At 50.8% G+C, this 17,602-nt stretch overlaps 1 protein-coding gene across 1 annotated transcript in view; it reads right to left on the bottom strand.

Moving 5' to 3' along the window:
• The window catches only part of CELF4 (CUGBP Elav-like family member 4), a 601,922-nt gene that overhangs the window by 33,806 nt on the left and 550,514 nt on the right, over positions 1–17,602 (bottom strand). Inside the window, exons 12-14 of the mRNA XM_029061173.2 lie at positions 13,675–13,737; positions 12,014–12,094; positions 3,301–3,444 (exon numbers count right to left, since the gene is read on the bottom strand). Of these exons, the coding sequence (XP_028917006.1) occupies positions 3,301–3,444; positions 12,014–12,094; positions 13,675–13,737 (288 nt within the window). The remainder of the gene's footprint in view (positions 1–3,300; positions 3,445–12,013; positions 12,095–13,674; positions 13,738–17,602) is intronic.

Genomic DNA, 17,602 nt, shown 5'->3' with positions numbered 1-17,602 from the left:
CCCTGGGTTTTCTGCACTCCACCTGATTGGTCTTCTGTACCACCCTTTTCTCCACCTCTCCCCTGGCTCCCCTGGCACTCCATCCCCCTGTTTTCTTACACACACCTTCAGGATGTCCTCCTCCTCCCCATGCTCTGATCTGTCCCCCTCGCTTCTGTGTTTGCCCTCCTCCCATGGCTGATGATGTGAGGATCCCCTCCTGAGAGTGAGGTTGTGACAGGTCCCAGGGTGTTGAGGCCAATTCTCGGGGTCCCCCTGCCCTGGTCCTGGGAGTAATCGTGGGTACTAGTCCCTGGGTGACAGGTTGGGGACTGGTGGTGGGGGAACTTGTGAGCACAGTCTCTGGAAGATAGGTGGGGAGCTGGTTGCCCTAGTAATAGTAATGTATTATAATAATAATAATAATCATGATATGATTGTTGTATTTGTTAAGTGCTTGCAATGTGACAGACACTGTTCTAAGTGCTGGGGTGGATACAAGCATATCAGGCTGGATACAGTCTCCCTGTCCCTCATGGGGCTCCCATTTTACAGTGCCCATTTTACAGATGAGATAACTGAGTACACAATTAAGCCACGACTACATGACTTATGCACTCAGGAGCACTTACGTACTTGTGGTACTTTCTATGTGCCAAGCACTGTAGTAAGTGCTGGGGTAGATTCCAGATAATCAGATCAAACACAGTCCTTGCCCCATAAGGGCCTCACAGTCTAAGGTGGAGCTAGAACAGTTATTGAATCCCTATTTTATAGATGGCTTGCCCAAGGTCACACAGCAGACAAGTGGTACAGTTGGGATGAGAAGCCAGGTCCTCTGATTAGCAGGCCATGCTCCATACACTAGGCCACACTACTTCCGGTGTCCACTGAGCTCCCTTTCCCAGGGCCTGCCCACCATTGGCTCTATGCCCTGTCAGACAGCTCCCCATGACCCCATGCCCCCTACCATGGCCCCGCCTCTCTTCTCTGACTACGGGCTGTTGGTCAGGGCAGGGATCAGCCTAGGTCTCTCCCAGTCTGTAGAGAGGGATCCCAGGGGCCAGGCCCTAGACTCCCATTGACTGGTTCTGGAGCCGCAGGGATTGTGTGTGTGTGCTGCACCCGAGGGGGGTGGGGAGGGAGGTTGGGATGCATCTGCTTGGTCCCACGGTCCTGTAAGCTGGGGTCAGGGGCGAGGGGAAGAGAAGCCCAGAGAGGTCACATACAGCAGCCCAGGACGGGGCTTCAGAGAGAACGCAGAAATCCAAGCCCCTCATTCTGGTCCAGCCACTAGACCACCCATCGGCCTCGTCTCCAGCTGCTGGCAAGATGTAGGTTCACGACCTCTCAGAAACTTTCACTCATTCCTTGTCCCCAGACACGCTGACACAGCAGTACAGATACACACAGTCACACATCCCTGACACACTGAGAAGAATACACTGACACACCCATGCACACATGTGCACAATTCATTCTGGGATCCAGCCTCAAACACACATGCTTCCTTGTTAACAATCACACCTCCAGAGAATCACTCTCACAACTCTCACGGAGACACGCACCTTTACCTACCCGCTCCTTGAAGCACATAAAACAAATAGATACACACCACGTACCTCCACAGATATACACAAAGACACATGTCCATACCTACCCCCATCCACTAGCCAAGCCCAGGCCCAGCCAAGTGTCCACTGCATGGTTCTGCGTAGCCCCAGAGACGTGGAGGTTCTCCTGGGACTCCCCACCCTTCCTCCTTTCCTCCACAGGGGTGTGAGCCCAAAGTCACACAGGTATGCTGAGCTCTGCCCCTCTCACCCAGCCGCTGACCCTTGTGTCTGAGGACCCCCACTGCCCCACCCCAGCACGTACTTAGGCTCTGGCAGACAGATTCTCAGCAGATCACCACACCAATGACCCCCTTCCCTGCAGCCCTTTGGGATCCCAGCACCATCTTCCACCTAAGTTCTGTGGCTGCAGCAGATTCCCTGGAAGCCAGGTGGCCGGTGCCACACCCTGGGCACATGGGATCCAAGTCAGCAATGCCTGTCTTGGTCTGGCTCAATCTCTGACCACAGGCTCCGGCTTAGTGGCCCAGGGCCCTCAGGAAAGGGACAGGGAGAACATGGGTATCTAGACTAACTCAGACTGGGGGCTACAGCTTATGAACCCTAGGGGGCAGGGGCTGGGCAGGGACCGGGCAGGGGCCGCTTTTAAGTGGAGCTGGATCAGCAGGAGGAGGAGGAGAGAGAGGAAGGGAGGGGTGGGGCGGGCAGGAAGAGGGGAGGAAGCAAGGGAGGTGGGAGGAGGCAAGGGGAGAGGAGGGAGAGTGGAGTCAGGGGTCAGGGGGCATTGAGTCTGATTCTTGAGAATTGAGAGTAGGAAGGTGTTATGGGAAGCATGGTGAAGGTGGCGGCAGAGGAGGGGGTTCACAGAAGGGAGGTGGACATCAGGATGGCTCCAGGGAGGGAAAGACGGAATGGAAAAAGACAGCATCACCAAGCAGCCATAATCTCCCAGCCCCACACTCATCAGGGGGGTCTTGCCCCTGTCCCAGGAGGAGGTGAAACACATGACAAACAGAGGCCCTGGGTGGAGCAGCAGCCCAAGGGAATGTAGGTCCCCAACAGCCTCACCGATCCCCTCCCTGCCCCCTTCGACCCCTTACCTTTCCCCAGGCCCCACCAACCTCCAACCTTCCCCTGCAGAAGCAGACTTGGGAGCCAGATTCTCTATTGGACTCTGATTCTCTGTCAGCGGGACATGAGGTGACCCTCTGCCTCACCCCAAATGGCAAGCCTGACCTGGCCCAAGCTGAGAATTTGAGCCCAGGCAACAGAAGCAGATCTCAGGGACCCTACTCTAAACCCAGGCCACTCTCTTGCCCCTGACGACCCTCCTCTCCCCCAAACCTCATCATCCCCCAATCCCCGATCTCCATCTTCCCGGACACCACACTGCATTCCCTTCCCTACCCGGCCCTGCTCCCCAGACCTGGGGTCCCCTCCCACCTTCCTCTCCAGGAGTCAGTCTGCCTGGGCCCCTGGGGGTAGCTGGGCCTTTTGTCTCTAAGCAGCATATACACAGTTCTCAGCATGAAACATAGCAGGGGGACATGATCAAGGCCAGGAAAGGAAAGGTGGGCAGGACAGGGCAGGGCTGGCAGGGGGGCGGGTAGGTAGGGAAGGTGGGGAGGGTGGGGAGGAGCTGAAAATAAAAAGGGCGGGGGGAGAAAAGAGCAGTTTGAACAAGGCAACGTGTGCACAGCAAAGCCCTCTCCTAGGTGAATCTTATTGTTTTGTTATCTTTACCCACCAAAGCATTTACTTTGGTTTGTCGCCCGATCCACAAACACTTTCGAGGAGATGACATTACCGAAAGGCAGGAACATCTGCATCAGCTCAGCGTCCCCAAACTCCTGGGGCAGATGGTAGATAAACAGGTTACAGCCCTCGGGTCCTGCGGGGGCAAGAGGGAGAGACAGAGGGACACAGTGTGAGTGGCGGTGACCGAGGGTGACCGAGGGCAGAGAGGGAGAGAGACGGAGAGACACAGAGAGAGAGAGAAAGAAAGAGAGAGTGCACATTGGGTTGGGGAAATGGTATGGCCTAGTGGAAAAAGTGTGGGACCAAGAGTCAGGCGGCCTGGGTTCTATCAATCAATCCTGCTGTGTGATCTCGGGTAATTCATGTTACCTCTCTGGGACCTTTGTAAAATGGATATATGTCTGCTCTCCTTTCCTTTTTCACTATGAGCCATGAGAGAAAATACCGTAGCCAATCCAATTTTGTCATACCTGCCCCAGGGCTTGGCACCTAGTAAGAACTCCGACCTTCATAATCATCAAGGAGAGTGGGGAATCAAACCCTACTTCCAGCTCTAGTATGCTGTGTGACTTTTGGGAAAAACCTTAACCTCCCTGAGCCTCAGCTTCCCTATTTGCCTCTCTTCCACTGAACCTCCTTTAGCATCTGGGTAGAGGGTTAGTAGCAGAGACAAAGTGTCTTGAGCTGACCACTTCATGACTTCCACCAGCTAGCTCTGTCTCATCTCATCTGCTCCTTCCTCTCCCTACACTTCTTTTTTCTTTGTTTTTTTATGGAACTTAAGTGCTTATTATATGCCAGGCACTGTATGAAGCTCTGGGGTAGATACAAGTTTGTCAAGTTGGACACAGTTCCTGTCCCATATGGGATTCACAGTCTTAATCACCATTTTACAAATGAGGTAACTGAGGCACAGAGAAGTTAAGTGACTAAGGCCACACAGCAGACAAGTAATCAAACCTGAATTAGAACCCAGGTCCTTCTGACTTCCAGGCCCATGCTCTCCTCTGCTTTCCACTCTCCCATGCTGCTTCCCACCTCAGTTTTCAAACTTCAGTCCTGTGAAGCACCCCCAAGCTGCTCCCAGCCTGAAGTATCCTCCCACTCAGCTTTTAGATTCATGTTCTTCCCGTCCTTCACAACCTCCCTCAAGCATCACCTCCTCCAGGAAGCCTTCTCTACATCAGCCCCATCAGCACTGCTAGTGATTTATCTCTGTCAATTTATTTGTTACCGATTGATTTACCCACTTGGGTTTATTCCTTCCATTCATTCTCTCCCTTTTGACCATGGTGTCTCAGTCAATCCATGGTGTCTCAGTCAATATATGTCCACTATCATTCCCATTAGATGGTGAGTTCACTGAGAGCAATTATTGTGTCTTTTACTTCCTTTATCTGCCCCTTCAAGTGTTTTGGTCCATGCTTGACACACGGTGCATTCAGTCAATCTTGTGACACATGGTGCATTGGAGGGAAAAAGAGAGAGAGGAATCTGGACCGATATGATTTCAGGCTCCTTCGGTGTCAGGGGTTTGTCGGAGAAGGCTGGTCAAGAGAGCATCTTTCTTCATTCAACCAGGGCCCACTCTGAGCAGAGCACTGACCTGGTCTAAATCCCAGCCCAACTCTCTGACTCAAATTGCTGCAGAGATTTCAAAGACAAAAACAATACCCAGCCCCTCTCTTCAGTGAGTTACCACAAGGAGGTAGGACAAGTATACAACAACCAACGTTCCCAGTGCCCACCCTTAGGACATAAACCTGGAGAAGGGCAAGCCCCATAGACATTTATCCAGAATTCACCTAGGAACATTTGATTGAAATGCTTTGGAACCAGGTGGAGTTAGTCAGGGAAGGCTTCCCAGAGGAAGAAGAGGAGGCAGCTTATGAATAAGGCTGTGAGGATGGCATTCCAGGCAGAGGAAATGAAGGGATGGGTCTTTAATGAGGCCTGAAGGCTGTTAGTTGCCTGTCAGCCTGTCCATTCAGTCTATCATCCCACCTCTCCCTCTCCCCTTTGCTCCACTGTCTCCCAACTCTCACACCCTCAACTTTAACTCTTCTCAGTTGTTCCTCGGTGTCGGGCTCCACTCTGCTCTGTACCATTCTTGGGGAATCAGGGCAGTGGGGGGCAGTGTCCCTGTCTATGCAGCTGCTGCTTTGGGCTTCCTAGTTGTCCTTCCTCCGTTGGGTTTGTTGAGAGCAAGACTTGTCCCTTGCCTTTGGCTGGGCAGGAAGAGTTATCATTTTGAATGGATTGTCCACAGTGTCTTGGAAGGGGGTTTTCTGGCAGTCACTTCATGGGCTCACAGCATTTATTATGGTGTTTGGCACACAGTAGGTGCTTCATTATTCTTCTTCCTCCAGTCTTTCCAACTGGTAGTACTCATCCCACTGGAGAATTTTAGCAGCATAGGCCCCTGCTTAGATCTGACCCACTTGGGTCTCCACCAGAGTTGGCTCATCTAAGGCAGAATGAAGCCAATCTGTTTGTTTCCATGCTAGCTTCAGGTCACTTCTAGAGACTGTTGGGGGTGAAAGTTTTCTGGGTCCCCATAAATATCATTTTGGATCTTTGTTCTGGGTATGCCTGCTTCCCCCTGATCTTCAACTGAGATGGAGGGGAATATCTCTATTTTGCAGGCAGTGTAGATCCAGGGGGATCCTTGGAGGAGGGGTGTCTCACCTGCTTTTCTGCCAGTCTGGCCTTAGCAGGCTAAATCCCAGCCAAACCTCTGACTCAGTGAAGATGACCTGGCCCTTTGTTACAGGGAGGATTGAAGTATTGCAGGCTTGGCTGGTTCAGCCACAGCCTTGGAAACCCAGCAGATTCCAATTTAGACAATATCTTTTACATTAAAAAAAGATCCCAGTATTTATTAAGCACTTACTATGTGTCAGGCATTGTACTAAGGGCTGGGGAAGATTCAAATAATCAGATCAGGCACAGTCCCTGGCCCACGTAGGGCACACGGGGTAATGGGGAGGGAAAACAGGGATTTAATTCCCAAAGGAAGAGAGGTACCGAGATGTTAAGTGACTTGCCCAAAGTTTCACAGGTCCCAGGCAAGACCCTCAAACCCTCTGATTCTCATCTGCCCAAGCAGAATCACCCAGAGGTCTCAGTATCCCTGAGAGGGAATGGTGGTGATGGGGTGCAGTGTGGCCTAGGGGAAAAAGCACTGGCCTAAGAGTCAGAGGACCTAATCCTAGCTCTGCCAATTGGTTGCTGTGTGACCTGGGGCAAGTCACTTCACTTCTCTGTGTCTCAGTCTCCTCTACTGTAAAATAGGGAATACATACCTGTTCTCCTTCCTACTTAGACTGTGAGTCCCACATAGGAAGGGACTGTGTCTGCCCTAATTAACTTGTACCCTCCCAGAGTTTAGCAGGTTATGGGCGGGGAATGGGTATGCTAATTCTATTGTATTATAACTCTCCCAAGGCTTAAAACAGTGCTCTGCACATAAGTGCTCAATAAATGTAATTGATCAATTGATTGCTTGATGAGTAGTAAATGCTTAACAAATACCATAAAAAAAAGTAAGACGCTCAGGCAGGACTAATGATGGCAGTTTCTGCCAACCCATCCCCTCCCCGGGCACTCCAGTGTTGGAGCATTGTTTCTAGGTTGGGGGGAGAATCCCCCCCACCCCTGCACCACAGCCAACTCATGGAATGGAGGACCCTAGGAAGGCTCAGAGGGCACAGCTCACAGCCCATGGGACCTCCTTTGTCTTGTGACCTTCAAGAGGGGCATCAGACTCCTTTCCACTTAGCCAACCTGGAAACCAGAGGCAATGGGAGCCACAGGAAGATGGAGAGTCGGGCTGATAGAGGCACCCACCCACCCACCCACCCCTGCCTTCCTGCTCCAGCCCAAGCTGGAGGGAGGCTAAATCAATCAATCGATGACATTAACTGAGCACTTACCATGTGCAGAGCACTGTACCAAGCACTTGGGGGAGGACAACATAACAGAATTAGAGGACATGATTCCCGCCCATAGAGGAAAGAAGTGTTCTGTAGCAGGAGAGTAGTGAGGTGAGGTAGGAGGGGGCAAGGAGGTAGGAGGGGGCTTTAAAGACAATGGTGAGAAGTTTTTGTTTGAGGCGGAGGTGGATGGGCAACAATTGAAGTTTTTTGAGGAGTGGAGTGACCTATCCTGATCGTTTTTATAGAAAAAACGTTGCAGGAAGCTCTCCCTTCCTCGCTTGATTCCCGGAGCCCCCCAGGATTGGAGGGGTCTTTACCGTTCTTGGAGGGAAGCTGAAGGGGACTTTACTTCTCGGCGCAGCATAATTACAGTGTCATAACACAGCAAATTACAAGTTTGCCTGTGCAGTGAGCGGCCGGGCCTTGCTCCCCCTTTATTGGCCATTACTCATCCTCCCCGTCGCAGGAGGAGGCGGCCGCCAGAGTTGGGCTCCTGACAGATGCCCATTTATAGCTCATTAAAATTCCTGGGCCTCAGCGTGATTGAAATTACGGCCGCTCCACATTTCCTCTCGGATTAATGGAAAATGAAGTTCTAATGAATATTTGCTAAGCACAATTTTCCCCACTAATTTGCTAAGAGGACTGTCAAGGAAAGAACAGCTGATCCACACATTGCGGGCGTTTCCTAGAGGTCGGGAGGTGGTGGGGGAGCTGAGCCCCAATCAAGGATGTCGGTGTCCTGGAATAATTAGCTAATTAGGCAGCCAGAGGACCGTTTAGTTTCATTGCATATGAACCAGGATGGTCTGTGCTCAGGGTGGACCCAGTGGTTGCCTTCGAAGCTTCTGAAGGCTACTGGCCCTGATCTCTGGTTGCCCTGCCCCCACCCTCCAGGTCCCCTCTCCCTTCTCCTCTTTCCCAGAGAGAAAGAGGAGTGGAGAGCAGGAAAGAAGGGAGCCGACTCTCCCCTCCTCCCACTCAACCCCACCTAGGACTCATTTTGGCCCGTTCAGTGTGGTTACCGGGAATCAAGGGAGGAAGGGAAAGCCTTCTGTAATGTTTTTTCCTACAAAAAAGTTCAGGACATGTCACCCCGCTCCTCAGAAAACTCCAGTGGTTGTCCATCTACCTCTGCCTCAAACAAAAACTCTTCAACATTGGCTTTAAACCACTCCATACCTTGCCCCCTCTGATCTTACCTAGCTACTCTTCTTTTACAACCCAGTCAGCACAATTCACTCCTCTAATCCTAATCTTTTCAACTTGCTTTGATTTTGCCTAACTCATCACTCACCTCACACTCACGTCCTGCCTCTGGCATGGAACGCCCTCCCTCCTCAAATCTGACCTACAATTATTCTCCCCTCCTTCGAAGTCTTATTGAAGACACATCTCTTTCAGGAGGCCTTCCCTGACTAAGCCCTACCCCCCTTTCCTCTTTTCCCTCTCCCTTCTGTATCACCCTGACTTGCTTCCTTTTCTCTTCCTCCCTTCCAATTTATTTATGTACATATAATAATAATGATAATGTTGGCATTTGTTAAGCACTTACTACATGCAGAGCACTGTTCTAAGCGCTGGGGTAGATACAGGGGAATGAGGTTGTCCCACGTGAAGCTCACAGTCTTCATCCCCATTTTACAGATGAGGGGACTGAGGCACAGAGAAGTGAAGTGACTTGCCCACAGTCACACAGCTGACAAGTGGCATAGCCGGGACTTGAACCCATGACCTCTAACTCCCAAGCCCGGGCTCTTTCCACTGAGCCATGCTGCTTCTCTTATAATAATAATGTTGGTATTTGTTAAGCGCTTCTAAGTGCTGGGGTAGATACAGGGTAATCAGGTTGTTCCACGTGAGGCTCATAGTTAATCCTCATTTTACAGATAAGGTAACTGAGGCACAGAAAAGTTAAGTGACTTGCCCACAGTCACACAGCTGACAACTGGCAGAGCCGGGAGTCGAACCCATGATGCCTGACTCCGTAACCCAGGCTATTTCCACTGAGTCACGCTGCTTCCCCCAATCTGTAATTTATTTATATTAATGTCTGTCTCCCCCCGCCAAGGCTGTAAGCTCATTGTGGGCAGGGAATGTGTCTCTTTATCGTTGTATTGTACTCTCCCAAGTGCTTAGTACAGTGCTCTGTACAAAGTAGATACTCAATAAATATCCCTGAATGAATGAATGAATAAAAGTCGGCAATTGGAGTCGGTTTAGAGTAAGCAGCATGGCCTAGTGGAAAGAGTACGTGCCTGGGAGGCAGAGGACCTTGGTTCTAATTCTGACTTTGACCCTTGCTTGTTGTGTGACCTCGGGCAAATCAATTAACTTCTCTGTGCCTCTGTTATTTCAACTGTAAAATGGGTACTTGATACCTGTTCTCCCTCCTACTTAGGCTGTGAGTCCCATGTAAGAAAGGGAGTGTTTAACCTAATTAATTTGTACTTACCCCAGCACTTAAAACAGTGTTTGATTCTTAATAAGAGCTTAATACTGTAAAAAAAAATAAGGATGATGACTGAGAAAAATCCCTGCACAAGAAGCAGGGGCAAGGGGCCAGGGAGAGATTGGGGAGGTCAAGAGGTCAACTGGTCCAGTCCTCTGCCTTGGAACCAGCACATCCCAATCCATCCTGGACATGTGTGGAGAATGGTGGAAGGATGCAGATGGCACTTGGGAAAAAATTCAAATGACAGACAGCCTAGGGTAGCTTTCCCAGTATGTCAGCCCTAAATCTACCCCCACTGCAAGAGCCCCAGGGGCAGGGGTCATGCCCCTGCCTATCTGTGTTCCACCTTTAAGTGACTGGAACAGCCCCTTCTGCCCAAGGATCGCTTGCTCACCATATAATGACCACATATAGAGGTGGGGGGTTGGAGGAGTATGGAACCATCTGGAAAAACCACTGGGATTGGGTCTTTAGAGATGCAGCCAACTGACCAGGCAGGAAATTATTGGACAGACATCCTGCAGATGCTGCTAGCTCAGAGTCAGCTTTAAGGGAACTTCTTCAGCCAAGGGTGGTTGGGATCCAGGGACTGGGATTACTCCAGAAACAACCCTCTTCCTCTGGGCAGGATCACGGCTTGCCCAGCACATGTTTGAGGGCATTGTTCTCATTGGAGGAACACTCAGATAGCCTGACTATGCAGGAAAGGGCACTTTTACCAGACCCACCTACAACAAGCCAACCAATTGCCAAGAATGTCCTCTTTGGCCTCAGAAAACATCTTCCTTAAATCTCACATAAATCCCTCAGGCTGCATTTGGAGTTCATTCCTCTTGTCTAGTCCTTCGGGAGAGATGACCCTCTGTCCCAGAGGTGCAGCAAGATTTGTGGCTCTGACAAAGGATAGGGCTTTTACAATGGCCTTCTCATAATACCCCTCTGCTGCTCCCTAGAACACACCAGTTCATTATTAGCCGTCACCCCCAAGGGTTGTGGCTGCTTATTGAGAGAAGAATCCTTTATAGAGAGAAGTGTTCCAAAGCAGAGGTCCAGCTGTGTGCTCCAGAAACCACACCTGGAGAGGCAGATTACTCATCTGTTTAAACTTGCCTCTATCCAAGCCCAGGACTTGAATTATTCTCTGCAGGTGCAATACTGATCATCATCATCATCCATGGTATTTACTGAGTTCTGACTGTGTACAGAGCACGGTACTAAGCACTTGGGAGAGTACAATACAACACAGTTGGTAGACATATTCCCTGTCTGCAATGACTTTACCATCTACCAATCTCCCCTCTGGCCAGTTCTCTGGTTTTAAGGTGAAGGGGTGTAAGGAGAGTCAGAATTAGATTAAAGATTAAAGTGTTTGAGGGCAAGATTTGCATCTTTCACTTGTTCCCCAAGCACCTAGTACCAGTGCCCACATCCGCAAAGTGCTCAATCAAAATGACTCAAGATGATGGATACTTGAACCTCATGGACAACTCCTGAACCTCTACCTCTCCCTCCTCCTTCAAGTCTCACTTCCCCTAGGAAGACTTCCAAGACCAGCCCTACCTGGGCAACCTACCCCATTACCAGCCTCCTTGCACAGGTACTGATTCTCGATTACTCTCTGCTCAGATGAAGTTGATTGTATCCATGTTTCTCTCTCTCTCTCCCTCTCTCTCTTTTATGGTATTTGTTAAGTGCTTACTATGTGTCAAGCACTGTATTAAGTACTGAAATAGATACAGGTTGGACCCAGTTCATGTGCCATATGAGGCTCACAGTCACAATCCCCATTTCACGGGTGACAGAACTGAGGCCCAGAGAAGTTAAGAGACTTGTCTGAGGTCATACAGCAAACAAGTGGCAGAGCTGGGGTTAGAACCCAGGTCTTTCTGTCTCCCAGGCCTGTGCTCTATCCACTCTTGTGTTTAGACCTATGCTTCTTTTCTGTCTCTTCCTGCAGACTACTAGCCAGTTGAGAGCAGGGACTGTAGCTTTAAACTCTCCCTTCTTTGCCTAGTCCAGGGATCTGCCCCAAGTGGGTGCTCAGGGCAGAAGGAGAATGGACCTTCTAGTTGTTCGTGGGGGAGGTTTATTCCAAATGGCCCCTACAAGGAATCTCCCACTGATTCCTTCCTCTCTGCTGTGGGCAGCTTCACACCAGAAAGTAGCTATGAGTTAAGCAGTTCGGGTCTTGAATAATGCTCAGGCAGGGTTCTCAGCCCCTTGGCCCCTGGAAAATGGGGGAGCAGCTGGGGGAGGGTCAAAGATGGGATGGTACCTTTTACCTTGGGGCTCCTGGTCGGTCAACTCACCTTCTCTCTGTTGCTGTGGGATCATGGGAGGTGGCTGTGGGAACGCTTGGCTGACCTGGCCATAAGCAGCAGGGTAGGCAGCTGTGGAGAGGCAAGGAGAGGGAGAAAGAGAAAGAAAAGTCGGGGGGAGAGAGAGACAAACACACACAGGAGAAACACAGGGATAAACAAATGTCAGTGTCAGGCAGTAAAGGCAAATGAGCCCCCAAATGCTTTTCATCTCAGGGATATGAAGACCCTGGTCATTTCCCAGAGGAGTGCAGGGAGGGAGGGGGAAGGCAAAGCTCTCCTTAGCGGTTGGGGGGCATCCTCTAAGGTATCTCCAGACACTTTTTCCACAGAATCTCTCCTTGGCCTCTAGCCCCCAAGCCCTTTGCCCTGGTCCCCGACTCCACCTGTTTCCTACTTACTTTCAACCTCCCAAGCCACAGAGGCCCGGCCTCCAGACCCGAGTCCTGGGCTAATCCAAGTTGTCTTCACCTTTGCTCCCACAAACCCCTCTTTGCTCTTCTCTCTTATGAACACCCTATCTTTCCTCATCTCTCTCTCTTTTTCTCCCACTCTGTATTTCTCTTCTCTTTTACACACCCTAGTCCTCTTTTCCCCTCTCCTCCACTCCCCTCCCTACTCCAGTCCTCTCCTCTCTTGTCCTTTCCTCTTCTATCCTCTCCTCTCCTCATCCCCCTGACAACACCCTCAGATTCACTCACAAGTACATCATCTCCTGCTCCTCCTTTATGAGCCCACATGTTTCCCCCTACAACACACACCTGCATATACAGTGCCTCTCACACCTGCATGCGCACATGTATGCATGTACGCATGTATGCACAAACACACACATACACACTCCCTCTTCTCTGCACCTTATCCTTCTCTACTCGTCCTCCAAGCGGGCCATCTGGACCTTGTCCAGTGGGCACAGATGTGGGCTGCAGAGAACAACGCCTGAGGCTGCTATCTGGCCCCTAGTTACAATCCCCGAGCCGAGGGCGAGGGCCAGGGTGATGGTGGCACTGTAGGGTCAGAGGTGCAGGCAGCCAGGCAGGGCCAGAAGCCCCAAGAGTCAGAGGCCCCATCTTCCAGGACCCAACACCAGCAGAACGCAGCTCTGGCCCAGCCATCCCTGAGCAGTCTGCATCAGCCCTGGCCAGAAAAAGGGATCCTGCCCCTGCCTCCCAAACCTGCCCCACTGAGGTCAGGGTGGGTCTGGATTGGGCAATCTGGATCCATCACGTGAGTCTCCACTCCCCCTTGATTTGTCCTTACTCTATTGTACTCTCGCAAGTGCCTAGTTCACTGCTTTGCACACAGTAAGCACTCATTAGAGACCATTGATTGACTGATTGATTGATTAACTCCCTAGCCCATGAGTGTGTGGAGAAGGGCCTGGGGCCTGTCCCGAGAAACAGGGAGAGATGTCTGACCAGTGTCCACCCCAGCCCATCCTTGCCGCAGCCCGGGACACCAGACAGAGGAAAGGGGACGCTATCTAAAACCTGGTTTTGAGGAAGATCCAGTCAACTCCATTTCCACTACCCTCCCCTCAAGCTCCCCAAAAGTTCCCTCTATCCTTTGCCCCAGAACCCAGTTGGGGGTTGTGGGGAAGGGGAGGGCAGAGGCTATAAGTGTTATTGGGAGAAAGTGTCAATACTAACGACCTGCGTACTGCTGGACTCCCGCGTAGGCCTGCTGCAACGGGTCTGCAGTGGTGGGACTCTGTGCTGGGGGGACAGGAGAGAGGAAAGAGCAGCAGTCAGTTAAGGGGCATTGAGGGGAGTCAGGCAGGCTCCTGGGGAGAAAAGAGCACACCTCACTGTTCTTTTTTTTTTCCAGATCGCATTCACCAGTCTGGAGTTCACTCCCCCTTGAGGCTGCCGTTACCATCCCATTCAGGGGCCCATGATCTCAAGGTGCTCCTAGTCTGAGATGAAAGACCAGTCTGAACCACAGATTCCTGGACAGGCAGACCCAGCCAGACTGGGAGAGTCAAGGAGGGGTCACCAATAAGGATGGCAGGTTAGATTGGGTTGTCGAAGGGATATGCTAACAATAATAATAATAATTATGGTACTGGTTAAGCGCTTACTATGTGCTATTAAGTGCTGGGGTTGGACACAGTCCCTGTCCCACTTGGGGCTCACAGTCACAATCCCCATTTTACAGCTGAGGTAACTGAGGCAAAGAGAAGTAAAGTGACTCGGCCAGGGGCACACAGCAGACAAGTGGCAGATCCGGGATTAGAACCCAAGACATTCTGACTCTTAGGCCTGTGCTCTATCCACTATGCCATGCTGCTGTGGGAAGAAACCTGGGGGCGGGAGAAGATCTGGGCCAGCTAGAACGGGTGGGTTGGAAGCTGAGGAAGGAAACCCAGCACTGGTCTTTTTTTTTTTTTTGGTACTTGTTTAAGTGTTTACTATATTACAAGCACTGTTCTTAACGCTGGGGTAGACACAACTTAATCAGGTTAGACACTGTCCCTGTCTCATATGGGGCTCACAGTCTTAAGTAGAAGGGATTAATCCCCATTATACAGATGATGAAACTGAGGGTCAGAGATGTTAAGTGACTTGCCCCAGGTCACAGAGCAGACATGTAGCAGAACTGGGCCCAGAACCCAGGTCCTCTGACTCCCAGGCCCGGGCTCTTTCCACTAGGCCACGCTGCTTCTCTAAGGAACCACCATCCTCCCCTGCCCTTCAGATAGCAATGGCCGTAATAATTTTTGTGACACCCCCTGCAAGGTCGGTCGGGGAGAAAGAAAGAAATAAAACCGAGGGGAGGGTCTTGTTCACCTTCTCTTTAAATCCAATTTAAATCACCCTTTCCAGGCCTAATCTATATCCATAATTATATCATTCCGTACAACAAGCTTTGCGAGAGGTCTTAAGAAATTTATGTAGATTAAAATTCATGGGTGCCATAGTAAGGATTCCATATTATTAAGATTGATTAGGACAGCCGATGCTGTGATTAAAGAAAGCCCCGCTTACTGTGGTAATTAATTAGGTATTCAGACACAACAATAACGCCGGGTGCAGGGGCGATGTGCTGAGCCAGCAGGAAGGTGAGTGGATTCAGGTTCATATGGCCGATTAACTTGAGCGGGACTGCTGGGCCCTGGGGAGTTTCAGGCCTTGGCTCTTCCTGGCTCCCCTGCCTTCCCCTGCAGGGCCCTGGGGTGGTGTTGGGGAGGTGGCAGGTGGAACCAGTTGTCCGTGGGCTTTTGAGGTGAAACCAGATGGGATACCAGGAAAGGCCTAGGAAAACCCAGTCCTGAGAAGGCTATGGCCTTGCTTATTCCCTTGCTGTTCTTTCCCTCCATGGCTCCAGACTGTATACTCCTTGTGGGCAGGGAGTCGGTCTACCTGCTCTGTTGTACCATACTCTCCCAAGGGCTTAATGCAGTGCTCTGTATACAGTAAGTGCTCAATAAATGGATAGAGCATGGGTCTGGGAGTCCGAAGGACCTGGGTTCTAATCCCAGCTCTGCCACATTACTATTATAGTATTTGTTAAGTGCTTACTATGTGCCAAGCACTGTTCTAAACACTGGTGTAGATACAGGGTAATCAGGTTGTCCCACATGGGGCTCACAGTCTTTATCCCCATTTTACAGGTAACTGAGGCACAGAGAAGCTAAGTGACTTGCCCAACATCACACAGCTGATAAGCGGCAGATCTGGGATTAGAACCTCTGACCTCTGACTCCAAGCCTGTGCTCTTTCCACTAAGCCATGCTGCTTTTCCATGTCTGCTGTGAGACTTTGGGCAAGTCACTTCACTTCTCAGGGCCTCAGTTGCCTCATGTAAAATGGGGATTAAGAGTGTGAGCCCCATGGGGAACAAGGACTGTGTCCAATCTGATTAACTTGTATCTAGCCCAATATTTAGAACAGAGTTTGGCACATAGTAAGCACTTGGCAAGTACCACAGTTAATAAATACCTGAACTGAGCAATTGGCTGAGCAGCAGAGAGACCAAGTGGAAAAAGTGTGGGCCCAGAGTCAGGGATCAGAGTTCTAATCCTGTCTCAGCCACCTCCCTGCTGTGTGACTGTGGATAAGTCACTTAACTTCTCTGGGCTTCAATTTCCTCATCTATAAACTGGGGATTCAGTATCTGTTCTCCTTCTTCTTAGACTGTGAGACCCAAATGGGACAGGGCCTGTGACCAACCCAGTATTCTTTGTGCAGTGCCTGGCATACAATAAGTGCTTACCAAATACCACAGTTACTGGTATTATTTTAAAGAGCTTGGGAACTGCCCATTAAAAAATCCGGTCTCGCCCAGCTGACAGGACTCAGAGTTCAATGGCGTTATCTCACTGTCTCTCAGCAGAACACCCTGTCTGTTCCATTCCAGCTTTACCAAAGATGGGTAGAGTTGAGTGTCTTGGGGAAACTCCAGATTTCTCAGGCTTCTCTCAGGAAGTTGAAGACTCTGAACAGTTCTGAGTCAGCAGTAGGGAGAATCCCAACTTGAGGGTGAATGGGAACCCCATAGACCCAGTTCTGCCTCTCTGCCTAAAAGTCCTCTCTTCCAGGAAGCCTTCCTAGAACACCCCTCCTCTCCATCCGTCACCCTGTGTACCACCTCCTCTTCTTCGGCCCTCAGGCTCAGAGGTAGCTGACTAGGGGGAGGGTTCTGCCATAAGGAATGTTATGTATTGTTGCACACAGTATGTGCTCAATAAATACCATTGATTGATTGATTTAGTGTCTGTCCTGTCTCCTCCAATGACTGGTCAGTCCCTGACCACATAGAGGCCAGAGCTTCGTGACCAGGTCAGCAAAGTAAGAACTTTCCCCTTGCTCCTGCGCACCAAACTATGACTCCTTTGCTTCTTTCAAAGGCCACTCGAACATCGTCTCCCCCAGGGAATCCTCACAGATCGATCTCAGCAGACTGTGAATACTCTGATTCCTCTGTCTGCCCTTTCAGCAGTTGGGTTTGGCAGCAGATCATCTGGAGAGGGCAGGGCAGTGATGAAATCAGAGTCCAGCAATCCCCTCCTCAGAGGTGGGAAACCATCTCCCATATCTGAAGCTCCCCACTACCTTGAGCATGTGGGTAGGGACACTTAGTGCCCTGGGTCTGTGGGCTGGGACCCCCAGCACCCTGGGCCTTAGGCAGTGATCCCCATCAGCTTGGGTCTATGGGTAGGGACCCCCCATTATCCTGGGCCTGTGGGCAGGGACCCCCACCATCTTGGGCCTATGGGTAGGGGCACCCAGCACTCTGGGTCTGTGGTCAGGGATCACCAAAAGTCTGGGCCTGTGGGCAGAGACCCCCATCAGCTTGGGTCTGTAGGCTAGGACCTCCAGGACCCTGGCCCTGTGGGCAGGGACCCCCGGCAGTATGGACCTGTGGGCAGGGACACCCACCACCTCTTGTCTGTGGGAAGGTACCCAGCATCCAGCATCCTTGAAAGGAATGTCAGGAAGCCCTTAATAACCCCCATCCATTACAGGCAGAGAGAGAGCATTTGACGAATTCTGCTCATTACGCCGGCTCCTTCTTCCACATTTAAAGATGGCAAATTAATTTTTTTTAATGCACTTTTTTTTCTCCGGCAGGGAATGG

Source organism: Ornithorhynchus anatinus, chromosome 3 (assembly GCF_004115215.2).
Source record: "Ornithorhynchus anatinus isolate Pmale09 chromosome 3, mOrnAna1.pri.v4, whole genome shotgun sequence".
Lineage (NCBI taxonomy): Eukaryota > Metazoa > Chordata > Mammalia > Monotremata > Ornithorhynchidae > Ornithorhynchus > Ornithorhynchus anatinus.
The sequence above is the reverse complement of the archived record's forward strand: the minus strand, read 5'-3'. Positions and strand labels throughout refer to the sequence as shown.